This window comes from Bombyx mori, chromosome 24 (genome assembly GCF_030269925.1).
Source record: "Bombyx mori chromosome 24, ASM3026992v2".
Taxonomy (NCBI): Eukaryota; Metazoa; Arthropoda; class Insecta; order Lepidoptera; family Bombycidae; genus Bombyx; species Bombyx mori.
In genome coordinates, this window is record NC_085130.1 from 17,351,454 (window position 1) to 17,370,311 (window position 18,858).

Here is an 18,858-nt window from a genome sequence, read left to right on the forward strand (position 1 = left end):
GGCCTTTTTCTTGTGATATTGTGTATAGTAATGTTTGTTATGTATATATATTTAATAATGGTTAGTCATTTCTTGTTGCAGACACGCGAGATTGCGATGAAAACATACAAATAGAAACGGTATATTGTTATGAAGACGATTCCACTTGTTATGTTGATAATAATAATGATGATGATGATTGAGAAAATATATTTTTGACAAAAAAAAATACTTTTTTTTTCTACCTAAGCTGATGGTCTAAAGAGATCATGTCAGTGTCGCCGGGCTAGTAGGTGAGCTCACGGAGCTCAAACCTATAGTTTGGACAGCCCTGACCTAGTTAATTGAGTATCAATGGTAGCCCCATTACACAAACCAAAACGCGTGATCGCTTCGTAGCAGAAGTAAACAGAGTGGTGGTACCTACTCGTGCGGGCTCACAGGACGCCCCACACACACCTTTTTTTCTACCTAAGCTGATGGTCTTGAGAGATCATTTCAGCGTAACCTTAACTAGTAGGTGAGTTTACGGGGCTCAAACCTGACGACGTTACTAACACTGGCCCTTGCAAGAGCAGTGCTTTACAGAATCTACCACCGGATCGGAAACGCGACCCACTGAGAAGATCCAGCGAGAAACTCAGTGTGGCCTGTGTCTGTGGGTTAATTTACTCGTCGAGCCCTTCGTCGCAAGCGACGGGTTCGACGAGAACGATGACCGATGTTTGAGGTACCTAAAAGCACCGTTAGTGGATCGGGAGGATCCGTAATGACGTGTTTTGGGCGACGTCGACTGTTTACCATTCGGTCCACAGGATCGCATATGTAATTACCGGCGGCCACGACAAGAGGGTTCTCGTGTCGTGCCGCCTTCTCAAAGTGGCGTACTGATGCCGACTGTAAATACTTACTGAGTCGAGCTCCAGGTCATCATGGATCATTATCTGGAGTATTTAATATCATTAGTCAGTTATCAGTTATAAGTCCATCGCCCACTTCAGGGTATACTTAACATAGGTTCTGAATAACTGAACTTTTTAATGGTGGTAGAACCTCTTGTGAGTCCGCACGGGTAGGTACCACCACCCCGCCTATTTCTGCCGTGAAGCAGTAATGCGTTTCGGTTTGAAGGGTGGGGCAGCCGTTGTAACTATACTGAGACCTTAGAACTTATATCTCAAGGTGGGTGGCGCATTTACGTTGTAGATGTCTATGGGCTCCAGTAACCACTTAACACCAGGTGGGCCGTGAGCTCGTCCACCCATCTAAGCAATATAAAAAAAACTGACGTGCTGGAATGAAATGTTTTTTTTCCATTTCCCCTCGGTATGGCCACTGCTGCCGTTCAAAACCGGCTGATTTATATTTATCGGTCATCAAAAATAAATGTGGCGCATACGCTATTAATATCTGAAGCGCTCGAGTATATCTGTGTGATTTTTTGACGTCAAATCGTCTTGTTTTTTTTTAAGGGATTTTATGACCTGATAGCTAAGACCTTTAAGTCATGTCTCAGTTTAATTTATATTCATATTTATATGAAAAATTATATTATGGAGTGAAATGAAATGAAGATGATTAATTTGAGACATTAATCGGCTGGGATGAAATTAAATGAGATGAGATGAGATGACTGGGATGAAATATAATCTGGGAGAATGATGAGAATAATGAGGATCCCGAGAAGTTACGTCCAGCGGCTTTGTTTTATTTTCCGACATTTGTGCACTTTCACAGATATCAAACAGTTAATAAACCACCATTATTACACATTTAAACCTGAAGAAACACTAAATAGACAAAACAAAACAAATCACACAACTTCACTCCTCGCGTTCCCGCCAAAAAGTCTGATAACGTCTTGTAAATCGGTGAACACCGGCTGCCCGCTCGAAAAAGTGTCACGTTCCGCCCCAGTCTGAGCGTGCAAGTGAGAGCGCGGAACAAGCGATAGAGAGGCACGATCGGCCCAAGCGTTGGCTTGTGACACATTAATCTCTCTTCTCGCGTGACGTCATAACTAGCAGTTCGAATATTTCCGCTACTGGCGTTATCACGTAAAGCTATCGTCCGTAAATCGACCTAACAGACAACCAATATTATTTTTAAGCTATTGCATAGATTTTATCGCGGGCCTTGAGCGCGGCGACCGAATCATGAAATTCCGTAACGAAAAAAACCTAACACCCCTCATTCCGCCCACCATGTAGCTCGCGTTCAACACATTCACGCGTTGCGCTTGTGTAGTGTTTGTGAATAAGCGCGCGGCGTGACGTCGCACTGCATGCACATCATGAAAACTGCCCATCTCTCTCTCGCGCGGTCTAGCTTATGAGTGTGAAGGGGACAGTTAAGGTTTTGCTTTTATTAATGTTTAATATAGCGTGGTCTTGTTTTATTATTGTTTTAATATTAAATTATAATCATTGTCTAATTATAATTGTATAAGTTGATAAAAAATGCTATGCAATAGCTTTACCGCGGCAGTTCCCGAGTGCCACACGTTTTTTTGTACATTTTTGAAAAATTAGCATCTAATCTTCACAATCCAAAAGGTCTCCGCGAAGTTCGGATGAGTCAATACCTATTTAGCTTCTTGGGCTCCCCAACTGTCGTGTGTCATATTTTATATTAAATGTTAATCTTTGTTGTTGCTGATTAAAATGTTTTTTATTTACAATTTTTATTTTTAATTTAGTAGCATAGGCATCCCTGATAACATTGGCTTGTTATTGACTGAAGGAGAGTTCGCATATACGCAGTGCTCACAGGCGCTGACATATTGGCGATCAGGCGTTATTAACACTGTCTATATTGAATTGATATTTGACGATATAGTGAAAGTGAAGTCGACGTAGCCTAAAGGATAAGACGTCCGGTGCGTTCGTATGTAGCGATGCACCGGTGTTCGAATCCCGCAGACGGGTACCAAATTTTCTAATGAAATACGTACTCAACAAATGTTCACGATTGACTTCCACGGTGAAGGAATAACATCGTGTAATAAAAATCATCACATGTAATAAAAATCAAACCCGCAAAATTATAATTTGCGTAATTACTAGCGGTAGGACCTCTTGTGAGTCCGCGCGGGTAGGTGCAAGTAAGTATGAACTGACTTGCAATATTTATTTATTTATTTTTTATTTATACTTTATGCACAAAACAAAACTTGTACACAGGCGGACTTAATGCCATGGGCATTCTCTTCCAGTCGACCATAGGGTGGTGCAGAGATAATGCATGGTAGGTGCATTGACAAAAGAATAACAAACAACAACAAAACAAACAAAAAAAGAACAAACTCAAAACAAAAATCTTCCTTAAAATAACATCTCAGTATTATAGAATACACATACTACAATTTAATTTACCTATGTATAAAATAGTAAAATACATACATACACATAATTACACACAATATAATATACATGTAAAGTAATAATATATAAATACACATGAAAATACACAATTTAGTATTATAGTTAAGAATGGCTAGAAGTAAATATATATATATATATATATTTTAATAATAATAATTGAAAAATAAAAATACATTAGTTTGGAGATGATTCTTCCAGTTTTTTGTGGATGTATTCGCGAACTTTTAGTTTAAAAGTAAAGCGATTGCTGATCATCCTGATTTCTTTGGGAAGCGAATTCCATAATATTATGGACTGTACAAAGAAAGAAGAATGTAAAAAATCTGAGCGATGGATAGGACATTGTAAGAGACGATTATGTGAAGAACGTAGACTTTTCTCATGGCTTGCGTTCAAGTATCTAAAATGCGATTTTAAATAAGAGGGTGAGGAGGCAGAGTCCAAAAGAGAAAACAAGGTAGTAAGCGCTCTCTCCTCTCTACGCTGACGGATCGGTAACCATTTCAGACATTTCATTTGGGGGTTGGTGCTTCCCGCTTCCGTAGGTTTAACCCGCGATTCCCTACAAGTGACCCCTGGGTGGTGCTAAACGGGAGCCGAAAACATAACCGGTGGTAGGACCTAGTCCGACTGGCTGGCGACCACCCTCCAACTAGAGTCCGCCGCCAAATAGCCTAGCTGTGTTCCGGCGTGTGGGTTGGAGAGCCAGTTCTATCCCTTCCCTTTCCCCTTCCTTGTTGGGGTTGAGTCTTGGTGACGACTGGAACTTGCGGAGCAGACGTGCGTGCGAACTCACGGGGCGTGATTGTTTGACGGGGGTATAGGGAGACCCAGTGAAACGGTACCCGCTGCCGCCCGCCGGTCAGTAGGGGACCTGAACCCGGGTGTCTCTACTAAACTCCGCCCCGGGAAGCTGTCCCGCCAACCGGTGTAAAATCCTGTCGTGCGGTCGTCGTGCCGGAGTCGGAGACCGGAGTGGATCCCGGCGATCGCACGCAGAGTGGACTGGGGGCCCTTCCATGCCCTGCGTCAGTCTCTCACGCAACCCGTGGTCGAGCACGTACTATGTTCCGCGCTTCATTCAGGTGTTGCCTCGATCTCACCTCCAACATCCTACCTCTCCTTATCCTACTCTCCGAAAACTAAAGAATCATGAAGACGACAAAAAAAAAGAAAAGGGTTTCACAGGCGGTCCCCCATTCCACATTTAATGTGGATTTCAGCAATGTCAGGGGCCTACATAGCAACCTTGACGCCGTACACCACCACCTTGAGACGGCGCAGCCTGCCCTGCTTTTTTTAACGGAGACGCAGATATCTGCTCCGGATGATACCTCATACCTTGAATACCCCGGCTACGTATTGGAGCACAACTTCCTGCGTAAAGCCGGGGTCTGCGTATTCGTCCGGGCTGATGTCTGTTGTCGCCGTCTTCGGGGCCTCGAACAACGGGACCTGTCCCTCTTGTGGCTGCGCGTAGATCATGGGGGCCGTAGCCGAATCTACGCGTGCCTGTACAGGTCCCACAGCAGTGATGCAGGTTCAGCTCTGTTTGAGCATGTGCAAGAGGGGACTAACCGCATGCTTGAGCAGTACCCATCTGCGGAGGTGGTGGTTCTTGGAGACTTTAACGCTCACCACCAAGAGTGGTTGGGATCCAGAACCACTGACCTCCCGGGTCGGACTGCCTACGATTTCGCCTTGGCCTACGGCTTCTCCCAGCTGGTAACACAGCCCACCCGTGTCCCAGATATCGAGGGGCACGAGCCTTCTTTGTTGGACCTTCTGCTGACCACAGATCCGGCCGGATACAGTGTGGTGGTCGACGCTCCGCTTGGATCGTCTGATCACTGCCTTATTCGTGCTGCCGTACCACTCTCTCGTCCTGATCGTCGAACGACGACCAGGTATCGAAGAGTTTGGCGGTATATGTCAGCAGATTGGGATGGATTGCGTGAATTTTACGCATCCTACCCATGGGGGCGGTTCTGCTTTTCCTCTGCTGATCCTGACGTCTGTACGGACCGTCTTAAAGACGTGGTGCTCCAGGGGATGGAATTGTTTATTCCCTCCTCTGAAGTGCCCGTTGGGGGTCGCAGCAGACCCTGGTATAACAATGCCAGCAGGGATGCTGCACGCCTCAAGCGGTCCGCATACGTGGCATGGGATAATGCCAGGAGACGTCGGGATCCTAACATCTCAGGGGAAAGGCGGAAATATAACGCCGCTTCCAGGTCCTACAAGAAGGTAATTGCCAAGGCGAAGTCGGAGCACGTCGCTAGAGTTGGCGAGCGATTGAAGAGCTATCCCTCCGGGAGCCGTGCTTTTTGGTCGCTCGCCAAAGCTGCAGAAGGAAACTTCTGCAGGTCTAGTCTCCCACCACTGCGCAAGTCCGATGACAATCTGGCCCACAGCGCGAAAGAGAAGGCTGACCTTCTGGTCAAACTCTTCGCCTCGAACTCGACTGTGGACGACGGGGGTGCCACACCACCGAACATCCCCCGGTGTGATAGCTCCCTGCCAGATATCTGCTTCACACAGTGTGCAGTCAGGCGGGAGCTCCGACTCCTGGACGTCCATAAGTCGAGTGGGCCAGACGGCATCCCCGCAGTGGTTTTGAAAACGTGCGCCCCTGAGCTGACACCTGCGCTAACGCGTTTGTATCGCCTCTCTTATTGCACTAACAGGGTTCCGTCTTCATGGAAGACCGCCCACGTCCACCCTATCCCCAAGAAGGGTGACCGGTCGGACCCATCGAGCTACAGGCCTATCGCGATAACTTCCTTGCTTTCCAAGGTGATGGAGCGAATTATAAATACACAACTCCTGAAGTATCTTGAAGATCGCCAGCTGATCAGTGACCGACAGTACGGTTTCCGTCACGGTCGCTCAGCTGGCGATCTTCTTGTATACCTTACTCACAGGTGGGCTGAAGCCTTGGAGAGCAAGGGCGAGGCTCTTGCTGTGAGCCTTGATATCGCGAAGGCCTTCGACAGGGTCTGGCATAGGGCACTTCTATCGAAGTTACCATCTTACGGAATCCCCGAGGGTCTCTGCAAGTGGATCGCTAGCTTTTTGGATGGGCGGAGCATCACGGTCGTTGTAGACGGTGACTGTTCTGATACCATGACCATTAACGCTGGCGTTCCACAAGGTTCGGTGCTCTCCCCCACGCTTTTCATCCTGTATATCAATGACATGCTGTCTATTGATGGCATGCATTGCTATGCAGATGATAGCACGGGGGATGCGCGATATATCGGCCATCAGAGTCTCTCTCGGAGCGTGGTGCAAGAGAGACGATCAAAACTTGTGTCTGAAGTGGAGAACTCTCTGGGGCGAGTCTCCGAATGGGGTGAATTGAACTTGGTTCAATTCAACCCGATAAAGACACAAGTTTGCGCGTTCACTGCGAAGAAGGACCCCTTTGTCATGGCGCCGCAATTCCAAGGAGTATCCCTGCAACCTTCCGAGAGTATCGGGATACTTGGGGTCGACATTTCGAGCGATGTCCAGTTTCGGAGTCATTTGGAAGGCAAAGCCAAGTTGGCGTCCAAAATGCTGGGAGTCCTCAACAGAGCGAAGCGGTACTTCACGCCCGGACAAAGACTTTTGCTTTATAAAGCACAAGTCCGGCCTCGCGTGGAGTACTGCTCCCATCTCTGGGCCGGGGCTCCCAAATACCAGCTTCTTCCATTTGACTCCATACAGAGGAGGGCCGTTCGGATTGTCGATAATCCCATTCTCTCGGATCGTTTGGAGCCTCTGGGTCTGCGGAGGGACTTCGGTTCCCTCTGTATTTTGTACCGTATGTTCCATGGGGAGTGCTCTGAGGAATTGTTCGAGATGATACCAGCATCTCGTTTTTACCATCGCACCGCCCGCCACCGGAGTAGAGTTCATCCATACTACCTGGAGCCACTGCGGTCATCCACAGTGCGTTTCCAGAGATCTTTTTTGCCACGTACCATCCGGCTATGGAATGAGCTCCCCTCCACGGTGTTTCCCGAGCGCTATGACATGTCCTTCTTCAAACGAGGCTTATGGAGAGTATTAAGCGGTAGGCAGCGGCTTGGCTCTGCCCCTGGCATTGCTGAAGTCCATGGGCGACGGTAACCACTCACCATCAGGTGGGCCGTATGCCCGTCTGCCTACAAAGGCAATAAAAAAAAAAAAAAAAAAAAAGACGAGTTCGATGCACGGACACATGGTCATATTTTCTGAGATTGAAAACGAATCGAATGCAATTATTGAGAAGGCGGTCTAGTTTGTTGAGGAGATCTGCATTCAGGTCATAGTAGCACACATCACCGTAGTCTATCATAGGGAAAATTAAAGTCTGCACAAGCATGGCCTTTACATTCGATGGTAGCATATTTTTTAGCCGATAGAGACATCGCAAGGTCCTGATGACTTTTTGACTAATGGATGTTATATGCGCTCTCCAACCAAGTGTAGTGTCAATGTGTAATCCAAGATTTTTCACGTTTCGGCTAAAGGGGATGATTATGTCATTGAAAACAACAGGCGGCAACTTAAAATTACTGATCTTACTCATATTTCGATGGCTACCAACAATTATCGCCTGGCATTTGGTAGGATTCACCGCCAGACCAAACCTATCGGACCAATTTTTGATTGATTTTAAATCATTGTTTAGTTTGGTAATAGTGTCCGATATGTGATCAACATCGGTTTGTGCGTACAGTTGTAGATCATCGGCGTAAAGATGAAATGCACACCGTAGCTCAGGGGTGAGAAAATTTATAAAAATTGAAAACAAGAGAGGAGAGAGGACACCGCCTTGTGGGACGCCAGATTCAAGATTACACCAGTTTGATGAGAGTTCGTCTTTACGAACAGATTGCTGACGTCCCTGAAGATAGGAAGAGAACCAATACAACGCCCCTTTTGAGACGTTGAGATGAGAGAGGATGGAAAGAAGGATATCGTGACAAACGGTGTTAAACGCGTTAGAGAAATCAACCAAAACTAGTATAGTGATTTTGGATTCTTCCAAGCCCACCCTGATATCACCTGTCACTTTCAGAAGCGCGGAAATGGTACTGTGGCCTGGTCTAAACCCAGATTGAAAAGGGCTAATTAGGGAATTATTAAATATAAATCGAGAAAGTTGCTTATGGACACAGATCTCAAGCACTTTGGATAGGAAGGGTAAAATTGAAATTGGGCGAAAGTGATTAGGAACAGAAGGGTCAGGAATTTTAGGTAGGGCACGAACATAAGCTCTGCGCCATAGGAAAGGAAACTCTCCGGAGTCAAGAGAGAAGTTAATAATATGATAGATTGCAGGTAGGAGACAGTCTAGGATAGTTATAATCATGCGGCGAGATATGTTGTCATATCCCACCGCATTAGATTTAATGGAAAGTATCACTTTTCTTATCTCAGAGGGGGCAACTGGGAAGAGCTGAAAGGGGACAACATCTGGACGCTTTAGGCCAGACAAATAAGCTAACGTTTGATTTTTAGTTAAGGGATCTATCACGGAGGATGTGGAGAAGTGTCGGTTGAGATCATCTAATTGAATAATATTTGGAATGTCCAAACGTCGCGATCTGCCGATACCCAAAGTTCCGAGAAATTTCCAAACATCGGCAGGAGAAGAAGAAGCGATATTATCCAGAATGTGGCGGTGCTTGGCATTGCGTATCATTTGATTACACCTATTCCTAGCAGACTTAAAAAGGACCCAATTATCTTCTATGCGATTCTTTTTGTATTTTCGAAAAGCGCGATCTCTGCGACGCATGGCCATCTTAACTCCTTCAGTCATCCACGGTGCAGGCGTTCGTTTCAGTTTTACTTTTCTAATTGGGGCATGGATATCATATAATTTGATTACGATATTATTGAAAATTTCGACTTTGTGATCAACTGATGCAGCATCTACTAGGGGATCCCAGTTTATCTTGGCTGCATCATTTCTGAGTTTTTCAAGATCCATGCGAGAAAAGCAGCGCCTGTGCAGGGTCTTGGGAATAGGTTTTGGGGATTTAAGGATATAGGTAAGAAAGATTAGGTCATGATGAGAGAACCCTGGAGCAGAATGTTGACCATGAGAGGAAACTAAGGAAGGATTCGAGGTAAGGATTAAATCGAGCCAGGTGTCTTCACCGACGGCGACGACGACGAATATTATTTTTTATATTGTAGCTTGTTTGTTTTTTATTGAAATCTGGAACTGGAGTACAATTGCGCACTCACGGAATATTATTGTGTTCATTCTTAGACATATCGACGCTTGAAAGGCAAACGTGACTAAGCGACAATAACTGCTTTGTACATAAATGTAGGATTTAATTATTACTAACATTTCTAATTATTGTAAAACATTTCTGAACGAGTGAAAGATTCTGAACGCATGATGTGTGAAAGGGACGGATGTAGCTCTAGTTCGCTCTCTCGCACGACGCCGCCATTAGGAGTAAGACGTGTTCAAAGTGCTCTCTAAGAATTAAATAAAAAGTATTGTGAAACCCTAGAAAAGAGTGATTTCATTTAGACCCACACCTACAATTTCTCGTCCGGGATACTCAGGAATATCAGGGTCTAAATGATTTAACGTATCTACGCATATTTTACGAAGTTGTCGCGTGGTGTGAACAACGCCGCGGCCGCCATACTTAACCTGCGCCGACGCCACGCCGCCGGTTACATTTTTCAAAGACGAAAGACGCATTTATACGACGATATACGACGATTCTGCACGATGGCGGAGAGCAAAAACGACGATAGCAAGAATTTATTTTACACGATGGACGCTGTGCCAAAGTTCACGGGTGATGACATCACGTACTCTTCTGCGAAGTGGACACAAGATCTCGACGATAATGCCGATATATTTGGGTGGAGCCAGCAGCAGAAACTCATTATAGCGCGACGATGTTTAGCTGGAACAGCAGAATTATGGCTAAAAAGCGAAAAAACTTTCAGAAGTTACGAAGAACTAAAAGTGGCTTTGATGAAGGAATTCCCTGAGGTGATAAACAGTAAACAAATGCATGAGACAATGAGCAGACGGAAAAAACAACCCAATGAGTCGTTTTATCAATATATGCTCGTAATGAAAGAACTCGGAAAAAGAGCTAAGTTTCCGGATTACGTCGCGATTCAGTATATAATCGACGGAATATCTGACTATGAATCTAACAAGTTGTTATTCTACGGGGTAACGTCGTATTCTGTGCTCAAGGAGAAATTAGTATTATATGAAAGTTTCAAAGAGAAGTCCAAAAAAAGTGTTGATACCATGAGACGAGGTCAGCGAGACACGGCGGTAATGCCTAGACAGGTTCATCGATGTTACAATTGTGGTGAAAGAGGGCACCTATCTAGTTCCTGCCGCAGAGGTATCAAATGCTTCAAGTGCAACGGGTTCGGGCACAAGGGTACGGAGTGCCGCGCATCACAAGGTATGGAAGCTAAAAAAGCATCAAATAATTATTATGGAGGAGGTGATGAACAAGATCGGCGATCTATGTTTGTTCGACAGCAGGAGGACGACGAGAAGAACGAGAACGAACTATACGAACGTGAGCAATGCGATTTAAAAGAGCAAGTGAGTGATATGCCAAATTTTAGTTGTCAACAACTAAATCATATTGTTTCGTCAAATTTATTAAATGTAAACAAACGTGATTCTATAAACATGAGTGTAAAATCAGTAAAAGTTGGTAACTATGTGACTAATTGTTTAATTGACACAGGTAGCGACTTAAATTTAATAACTTTTGATTTGTTTACAAAACTAAAATGCGAGTACATACCAGAAAAAATGTTGCTTACTGGGTTAGGAAGCTCTAAAGTATATTCGATTGGTAAGTTCGACACAGATTTAACTATTGACAGTCACAGATATAGTATTAATTTGTATATTGTGCCTACAGGTGGAATACCATATGATGTAATACTGGGTCAACAATTTTTAGTAAATACTATCACAGTTATTGACAAGGGTTTGGTTGAGGTCAGGCCTACTTGTTATGACATATCGTATCAAAATGCTATCTGTCTATCTTCCAGTAGCGATGACCACTGTACAGCGGTGAGGGAAATTATTGACAGTTACACACCTTTGAAGACTAAAGATGCACCTATCAGGCTGAAGATTGTGTTGAAGGATGATGTACCAGTTTCACAAAGACCAAGACGACTAGCCATCACTGAAGAACAGTTAGTTAAGCAGCAAATTGATGATTGGTTGGAGCGAGGTGTTATTCGTCCGAGCTACTCTGAGTATTCATCTCCACTTGTACTAGTGAAGAAAAAGGATGGAAATATACGAGTGTGTGTGGATTATAGGAAAATTAACCAGAAGATGGTGAAAGATGAACACCCATTACCTGTGATTGAGGATCATATTGACAAGCTAAGTAAAGTAAATGTGTTCAGTACTCTAGATTTAAAAAATGGATTTTTTCATTTGCCGATTGAAGAAGAATCTGTTAAATATACAGCATTTGTTACTAGTAACCCTGAAGGCCAGTATGAATTTTTAAAAGCACCATTTGGTCTGTCCATTTGTCCAAAGTACTTCACCAGATATATAAACATAATATTTGCTGAGTTCATAAGAAAAGGAATTGTGTTGATATTTATTGACGACTTGATCATACTATCAAAAGATGAAAAAGAAGGTATTACAAGACTAAAAGATGTGTTAAGAGTTGCAGCAGAGTATGGTCTGGAAATTAATTGGAAAAAGTCACAACTACTACAGAGATCTGTTGAATATTTAGGTTATAGTATTTCTAATGGGACTGTAAAGCCATCTATAGATAAAACAAATGCTATTATGACGTTTCCTGTACCAAAGAATTTGAAAGAAGTACACAGCTTTATAGGACTAACTTCGTATTTCAGAAAATTTATAGAAAAGTATGCACTGATAGCTAAACCACTGAGTGACTTATTAAAGAAAGGTGAATTCAGATTTGAAGAAGCTGAAAGACAAGCCTTTGAAGAATTGAAATCAAAATTGTGTAATAATCCAGTTTTAAAAATATTTGATATTCATTTAGAAACTGAACTGCATACAGATGCTTCTATGTATGGCTATGCAGCTATTCTGCTACAAAGGGACCCTAATGATAACTGCATGCATCCAGTACATTACATGAGTCGGAAAACTAGCGATGCTCAACAAAAATGCAGCAGTTATGAGCTTGAAGCTTTAGCAGTCATAGAAGGGGTAAAAAAGTTCAGAAGATATCTCATCGGGAAGCCTTTTAAGATTGTGACAGATTGTGAAGCTTTTCAGAAGACCCTGAATAAAAAGGATGTATCTGCAAAAGTGGCTCGTTGGATACTATACTTGCAAGACTTTGACTTTTCTATTGAACATCGAACGGGAGATAGAATGCAGCATGTTGATGCATTGAGCAGAAACGTACTTTTTGTTGATGTCGAGTTACATGCAAGAGTGAAGAAGGCTCAAGCAGATGACGAAAGTTTGAAGGTTATCAGAAAAATCTTAGAAGAAAATGAGTATGAAGATTATTTCCTTGAGAATGGAGTTATTTACAAGGGTATAGAAAAGAAGTTGGTGTTACCTAAGATACTGGATATGGAAATTATTAAGAAAGCACATTGTACAGGACACTTTGGTAAAAAGAAGATAAGGGATATTATAGAGAAAGATTACTTTATTACTAAATTAGATAGCAAAATTGAAAAAGTAATTTCTACATGTGTACCATGTCTATTAGCAAGCAGGAAGTCTGGAAAGAAGGAAGGTTCGTTAAATCCCATAGAAAAAGGAGAATTACCACTGGATACTCTTCACTGTGATCACCTAGGACCCTTAGATGCAACTAAGAAAATGTATAACTACATACTTACTATAATTGATGGATTTACAAAGTTTGTGTGGATTTATCCAGTCAAGACTGTAACAGCAAAAGAAACTGTGGAAAAATTGAGATTACATCAAAAGGATTTTGGCAACCCACGGAGGATTATCACTGACCGAGGTACAGCATTCACAGGCAGTGAGTTCCGAGAATATTGTGAAGAAGAAGACATCGAACATGTTACAATCACTACTGGAATACCTCGTGGAAATGGCCAAGTAGAACGCATGAACAGTATTATTATTTCTGCGTTGACAAAGATGTGTATTGAAGAACCTGGTCACTGGTACAAATATACAAGCAAACTACAACAAGTGATAAACAGCACATACCAGCGGGCAATCTGTACTACACCATTCGAACTGTTAACAGGAGTGAAACTTAAACTGAAAGAGGATTTATCAATTTTAGAATATTTAGAAGAAGAAAATAGATTGCAATTTATGAATAGGAGAGAAGAAGCACGAAGAGAAGCCAAAGCTCAAATTTTAAGAATGCAAGAGGAGAATAGAAAGACTTATAATAAACGACGTAAAGTAGGAGAAATGTACAAGGTTGGAGATCTTGTAGCTATTCAAAGGACACAATTTGGGAGCGCCCTAAAATTGAAACCTAAATTTTATGGACCATATCGCATCACTAGGGAAATGGGGAAAGGTCGATATGAGGTCGAAAAAATAGACAGAAGCAAAGATGGGCCAGTACGAACTACATCAGCATTAGATTTCATGAAGAGGTGGCCTTGACTCAATCTAACTCTGGTCTGAGTGTTTAGGTGCATTGTAACACTACATTGTTTGTCTATTTTAGGTTGATCTAGTATTTACATTGCTCATTTTGTTATTGAATAAGTAACTGTGAATAATTATCATGCATTGCTGTTCTCTGTCATTGTAACTTGTTTGCCTCTAAACTGATAGTTTAAACCTACTGTTTTTGTTGTGTTATGTACTAAGTAAGAGTAATTACTATTTGTTTTATTAGCTGTGTGCAGAGTTATAGCATGATTGTTTGTAATAGGTAGTATAAGGTTTAACTAAAAATATTTTTGTAGCGTTATTATTGTGTAAAAATGTTTAGAAAAAAAAAATTTGCATAGTAGTAGTATTAGGTAAATTAAGGTAAAGTTAGAGATTTTATTTTTGTTATTTTTATTTTTAATTCATAAGAACTATTTTATTATCTCAGTACTTTCAGTCTGAGGCCAGACTGATGTGCAGGAAGGCCGAGTTGTAGGATTTAATTATTACTAACATTTCTAATTATTGTAAAACATTTCTGAACGAGTGAAAGATTCTGAACGCATGATGTGTGAAAGGGACGGATGTAGCTCTAGTTCGCTCTCTCGCACGACGCCGCCATTAGGAGTAAGACGTGTTCAAAGTGCTCTCTAAGAATTAAATAAAAAGTATTGTGAAACCCTAGAAAAGAGTGATTTCATTTAGACCCACACCTACATAAATGATAGGAAATAACCATATTCGATGCGCAAAAAATATATATTTCTAGGTCTATTAAAATCATTTCAATCCTACAGCTAGATTCGTTAAAATATAATTTTTTTCAGATATTTCAACTTTAAATTAGTCTACTGTAAAGTTCACGCATTGTCGCTTAGACATGTTTACCTTTCAAGCGTCGATATGTATATAACTATAGTTGGATTTTTTCTTTATTACAATGAATTCAAATTCAAATTCAAAATCATTTATTTCAGCTTAGATGTCAGTATAACACACTTGTTGAATGTCAAAATATAAATAACAATGTTAACTCTACCACCGGTTCCAAAAAAAAGCCACAGTCCTGAGAAGAACCGGCGAAACAAACTCAGCGGGCCGTTTCTTTTTGTTTTTTTCTCAAATATTTTTTATTTTATTTTAAATAAGTAACAATATTTGCAATAAACAAAAAAACAAGTCAAAAATACAATTACAAAATAATAATAATAATGAAAAATGAAAAGGCCAGAAGCGAACGCCTCATTCCCACGTAGTGCCATCTAGTCATCGATATATTACCACTAGATCCCGCGTAAAGGCGTCAAAAGTAACCAAACAAAACAGTGCTTAGATTCATATTAAGCACTGTTTTGCCGTCAGTGTCACGCCGACCGTCGAGTGGAACGATCCTAAAATGCGCTGTAAAAAGATGTAAAAAACACGCTTATAAAGAGAAAACAACATGAAATTTAGTATTTTTGGTAAGTTTTATAATTTTTATTAACAGATAGTGATAAATATTTGAAATAAATCAGTTATTCTTACCAAATTAGTACTTCAAGAAATTAAATCCTATTATTTTGCTTCGCAGTTATTTCTTTCGCACACATAATAACGGTTACATGTAAGACAAGGATGAAATAGGGCTATTTCAGAACAAGTGTAGTGGAGTCACATAATTTTTTATTTTTTTATTTTTTTTTATTGCTTAGATGGGTGGACGAGCTCACAGCCCACCTGGAGTTAAGTGGTTATACTGGAGCCCATAGACATCTACAGCGTATTTACGCTGCCATTTGCGCATTTGCGCCACCCACCTTGAGATATAACTTCTAAGGTCTCAAGTATAGTTACAACGGGTGCCCCATTACTGCTTCACGGCAGAAATAGGTGGGGTGGTGGTACCTACTCGTGCGGACCCACAAGAGGTCCTACAACCAGTAATTACGCAAAGTATTTTGCGGGTTTGATTTTTATTACACGATGTTATTCGTTCACCGTGGAAGTCAATTGTGAACATTTGTTAAGTACGTATTTCATTAGAAAAATTGGTACCCGCCTGGGATTCGAACACCCAGTGTATCGCTAGATCAGATACGAATGCAACAGACGTCTGTACAACGGACGGCGAAGTGAAATCTGTAAACTGGAATTTGTTTTTACATTTTTACAGATTTAATAACAGAGTAATAAAAGAAAAAGAAGCAACAATTATTTCAAACCTAATTGCTCCAGTGTGGTTTGTGCAGACCATTTTACCGAATCTGACATGTATTTAATAAATAAAACAATTTGTTAGGGATTATGTTGTTGTGATTTAAAAAGCTCTTATCCATTTTCCCCATCGATGTGCAAGGTACAATATAGCTAACTCAGGTATAATTATCTATAGTTATACAATATTTGTTGTTAATCATATGGAATTAAATTGAAAAAATTGAATGAATATGAATTAAAAAAACATAATAAAAAATAAGTCGAAGTTTAGAAGTCGTCGTGGCCTAAAGGATAAGACGTCCGGTGCATTCGTGTTGAAGCGATGCAACGGTGTTCGAATCCCGCAGGCGAGTACCAATTTTTCTAATGAAATACGTACTCAACAAATGTTCACGATTGACTTCCACGGTGAAGGAATAACATCGTGCAGTAAAAATCAAACCCGCAAAATTATAATTTGCGTAATTACTGGTGGTAGGACCTCTTGTGAATCCGCACGGGTAGGTACCACCGCCCCGCCTATTTCTGCCGTGAAGCAGCAATGCGTTTCGGTTTGAAGGGTGGGGCAGCCGTTGTGACTATACTGAGACCTTAGAACTATATCTCAAGGTGTGTGGCGCATTTACGTTGTAGATGTCTATGGGCTCCAGTAACCACTTAACACCAGGTGGGCTGTGAGCTCGTCCACACACATAAGCAATAAAAAAAAAAAAAAAAAAAAAAAAAAATTACTCAAAATATTCTTACAAAAAAAGTATAAAGTGCGACTCCGTAATACTCTGTTCGGAGCAGTAAAGTCTTAATATTGTAAGTTTAAAAGGGCGTAAGTAAAATGCTATGCTTGTAAATTTTTGCTTTATTTTTAAGGAGATAAGGTTAAATTTGGAATAAAAGTTATTGTAAAAAACTATATTTTTCTGTCATTCATGGCGTAAGGTTGTAAGTGAATGTTAAAATAATCTAAACTGCACTTTATTGCTTGGGGAAAAGGCATAGGTTACAATTATTATATTATACATCGTTTTTCTCCACTTGATGGTGTAGTCAGATCAGTTAGTCGATGCCATTTTTGTGTTTGGTTTTTGTATGTGATGCGTTATCTAGTGGTAATATATCGATGCATCTAGTAGATAATCCTTAACTTTAAAATATGCCTTGTTGCACAAACGTTCCTTGACAGTTTTCTTAAATCAATGAACAGGTAGTAATTGAATTATTTTAAAGCACAAATATGAGGGTATTTATGTTTAAGTTTTCGAGGGTACATGAGTCGACTATTATCAAAGCCGGCAATGTGACTTTTGAACAATTATTGGTAAATGAGAAAAACGAATTATTGACTTTGTATTCCATTGGCAGTCACAGAACTCTTCTGAACGACATCTTAGATAAATAACAGGTTAAGTTAATACTTTATTTAATGCAGGTTTTGAACCGTATTCTTTGAAGGAGACGATTATATTCAAATCAATCTGTATTGCCATATCAATAACATTTTTTTGTCCAAATGCACAGATTGCCACCTTTGATAATAGACAACTCACATATCGAAGGGTGAAAGGGTATTCGTATTAAGCGACATATCACTTAATAATCCACATACATTTATTTTTGTAATGAAAGCTGCGGTTTATTTGGTATTAGCATCAACAATTCGGTTTTTTTAATTGAACTTCAATTAAGTTTACCCCATTCTAACAGCTGAAGAAGTTTTCTCGCTCTGGCCGTCATACATTTACAGTAGTCCAGCGAGGGCGCATTAAAAATCGACCGGGGACGCCGCGTTGCCGACCTCAGTGTGCTTAGGCCCGGTTCCAAAAAATAACGAATCGTCATTGTATTATAACAACTAATCGTAATCATGCTACCAATACGTAGGCGTATATTAGCGTTCCACAACTATTTTACTTGCCGCGTTACCTACGAGCATCCGTCGGCGCGCTGCTTACTAACGAATCCCTCTGCGTTTCGTTAATGCAAATGATTGTGTCACAAAGATCCTTTAGAAATAAAACTCTTTTCAAAATACATAAGTTTTTATTAGTATTTTTACATAAATATTTTAAAATAATATAAATTAATTGTAATTCATCACATATGTAATTTTATTTGAACATTCACAATTTAAAAACAGTTACTTTAGTTTTAACTGTAAAGTGAACAAAACGCCATGAAGAGACAAAGGAAACGCCAGATGTCGCCGGACCGCGCCAAAATACCAAAAAAATTGTGTTAGCGTCGTACTTTGTTGTTCGTTCATTTCATTACAAACTGATAAATTGTAATGTAAGGGAGATATTCCATGATTCCTAGAATTAAAATAAACTAGTAAATACTATTTTCATGTAATCACGTGTTAAATAGTTAACTACTTCATAAAATACCAATTAACAGCTGGCATTAAAAATACGAACCTGGTTCCTTTTACCTTTAAAAAAGGATAAATTTCACCTAACAGTAATTGCACAGACTGCTTGTCGAGCCGAAATCTTAGTTGAAACTCCTGATTATCGAGCTCTGAATAATAATTGATTCTTGTTTTATACACTCTATTACTTCGCGTATCATCACTTGAATCGTCGCTTGAATTCAGTAACATTAAAACTTCGTTATCACTTTCTGAACTCGACATTTTAAAAGAAAAAAAACAAACACAAAAATTCCAAAGCACAACCGAACAAA

General features: G+C 40.8%; 1 protein-coding gene and 1 long non-coding RNA gene across 5 annotated transcripts in view; one reads left to right on the forward strand and one right to left on the reverse strand.

Annotated features, from left to right (window-relative positions):
• The window catches only part of LOC101743822 (major facilitator superfamily domain-containing protein 6), a 28,357-nt gene extending 25,698 nt beyond the window's left edge, over positions 1-2,659 (forward strand). For 2 of the 4 annotated variants that reach the window (XM_062675882.1, XM_062675883.1), the window contains exon 11: positions 66-2,659. In XM_062675882.1, the coding sequence (XP_062531866.1) occupies positions 66-100 (35 nt within the window). In that variant the 3' untranslated portion in view covers positions 101-2,659. The remainder of the gene's footprint in view (positions 1-65) is intronic. The other 2 variants (XM_038019760.2, XM_038019761.2) reach the window with 1 other exon arrangement.
• A 15,534-nt stretch (positions 2,660-18,193) lies between these two features.
• LOC134201344 (uncharacterized) lies at positions 18,194-18,724 on the reverse strand. The gene is made up of 2 exons (XR_009976577.1): positions 18,591-18,724; positions 18,194-18,485 (listed from the first exon to the last, which is right to left on the reverse strand). It is a non-coding gene; the product is annotated as an uncharacterized LOC134201344 (long non-coding RNA).
• Between the last annotated feature and the right edge of the window lie 134 nt (positions 18,725-18,858).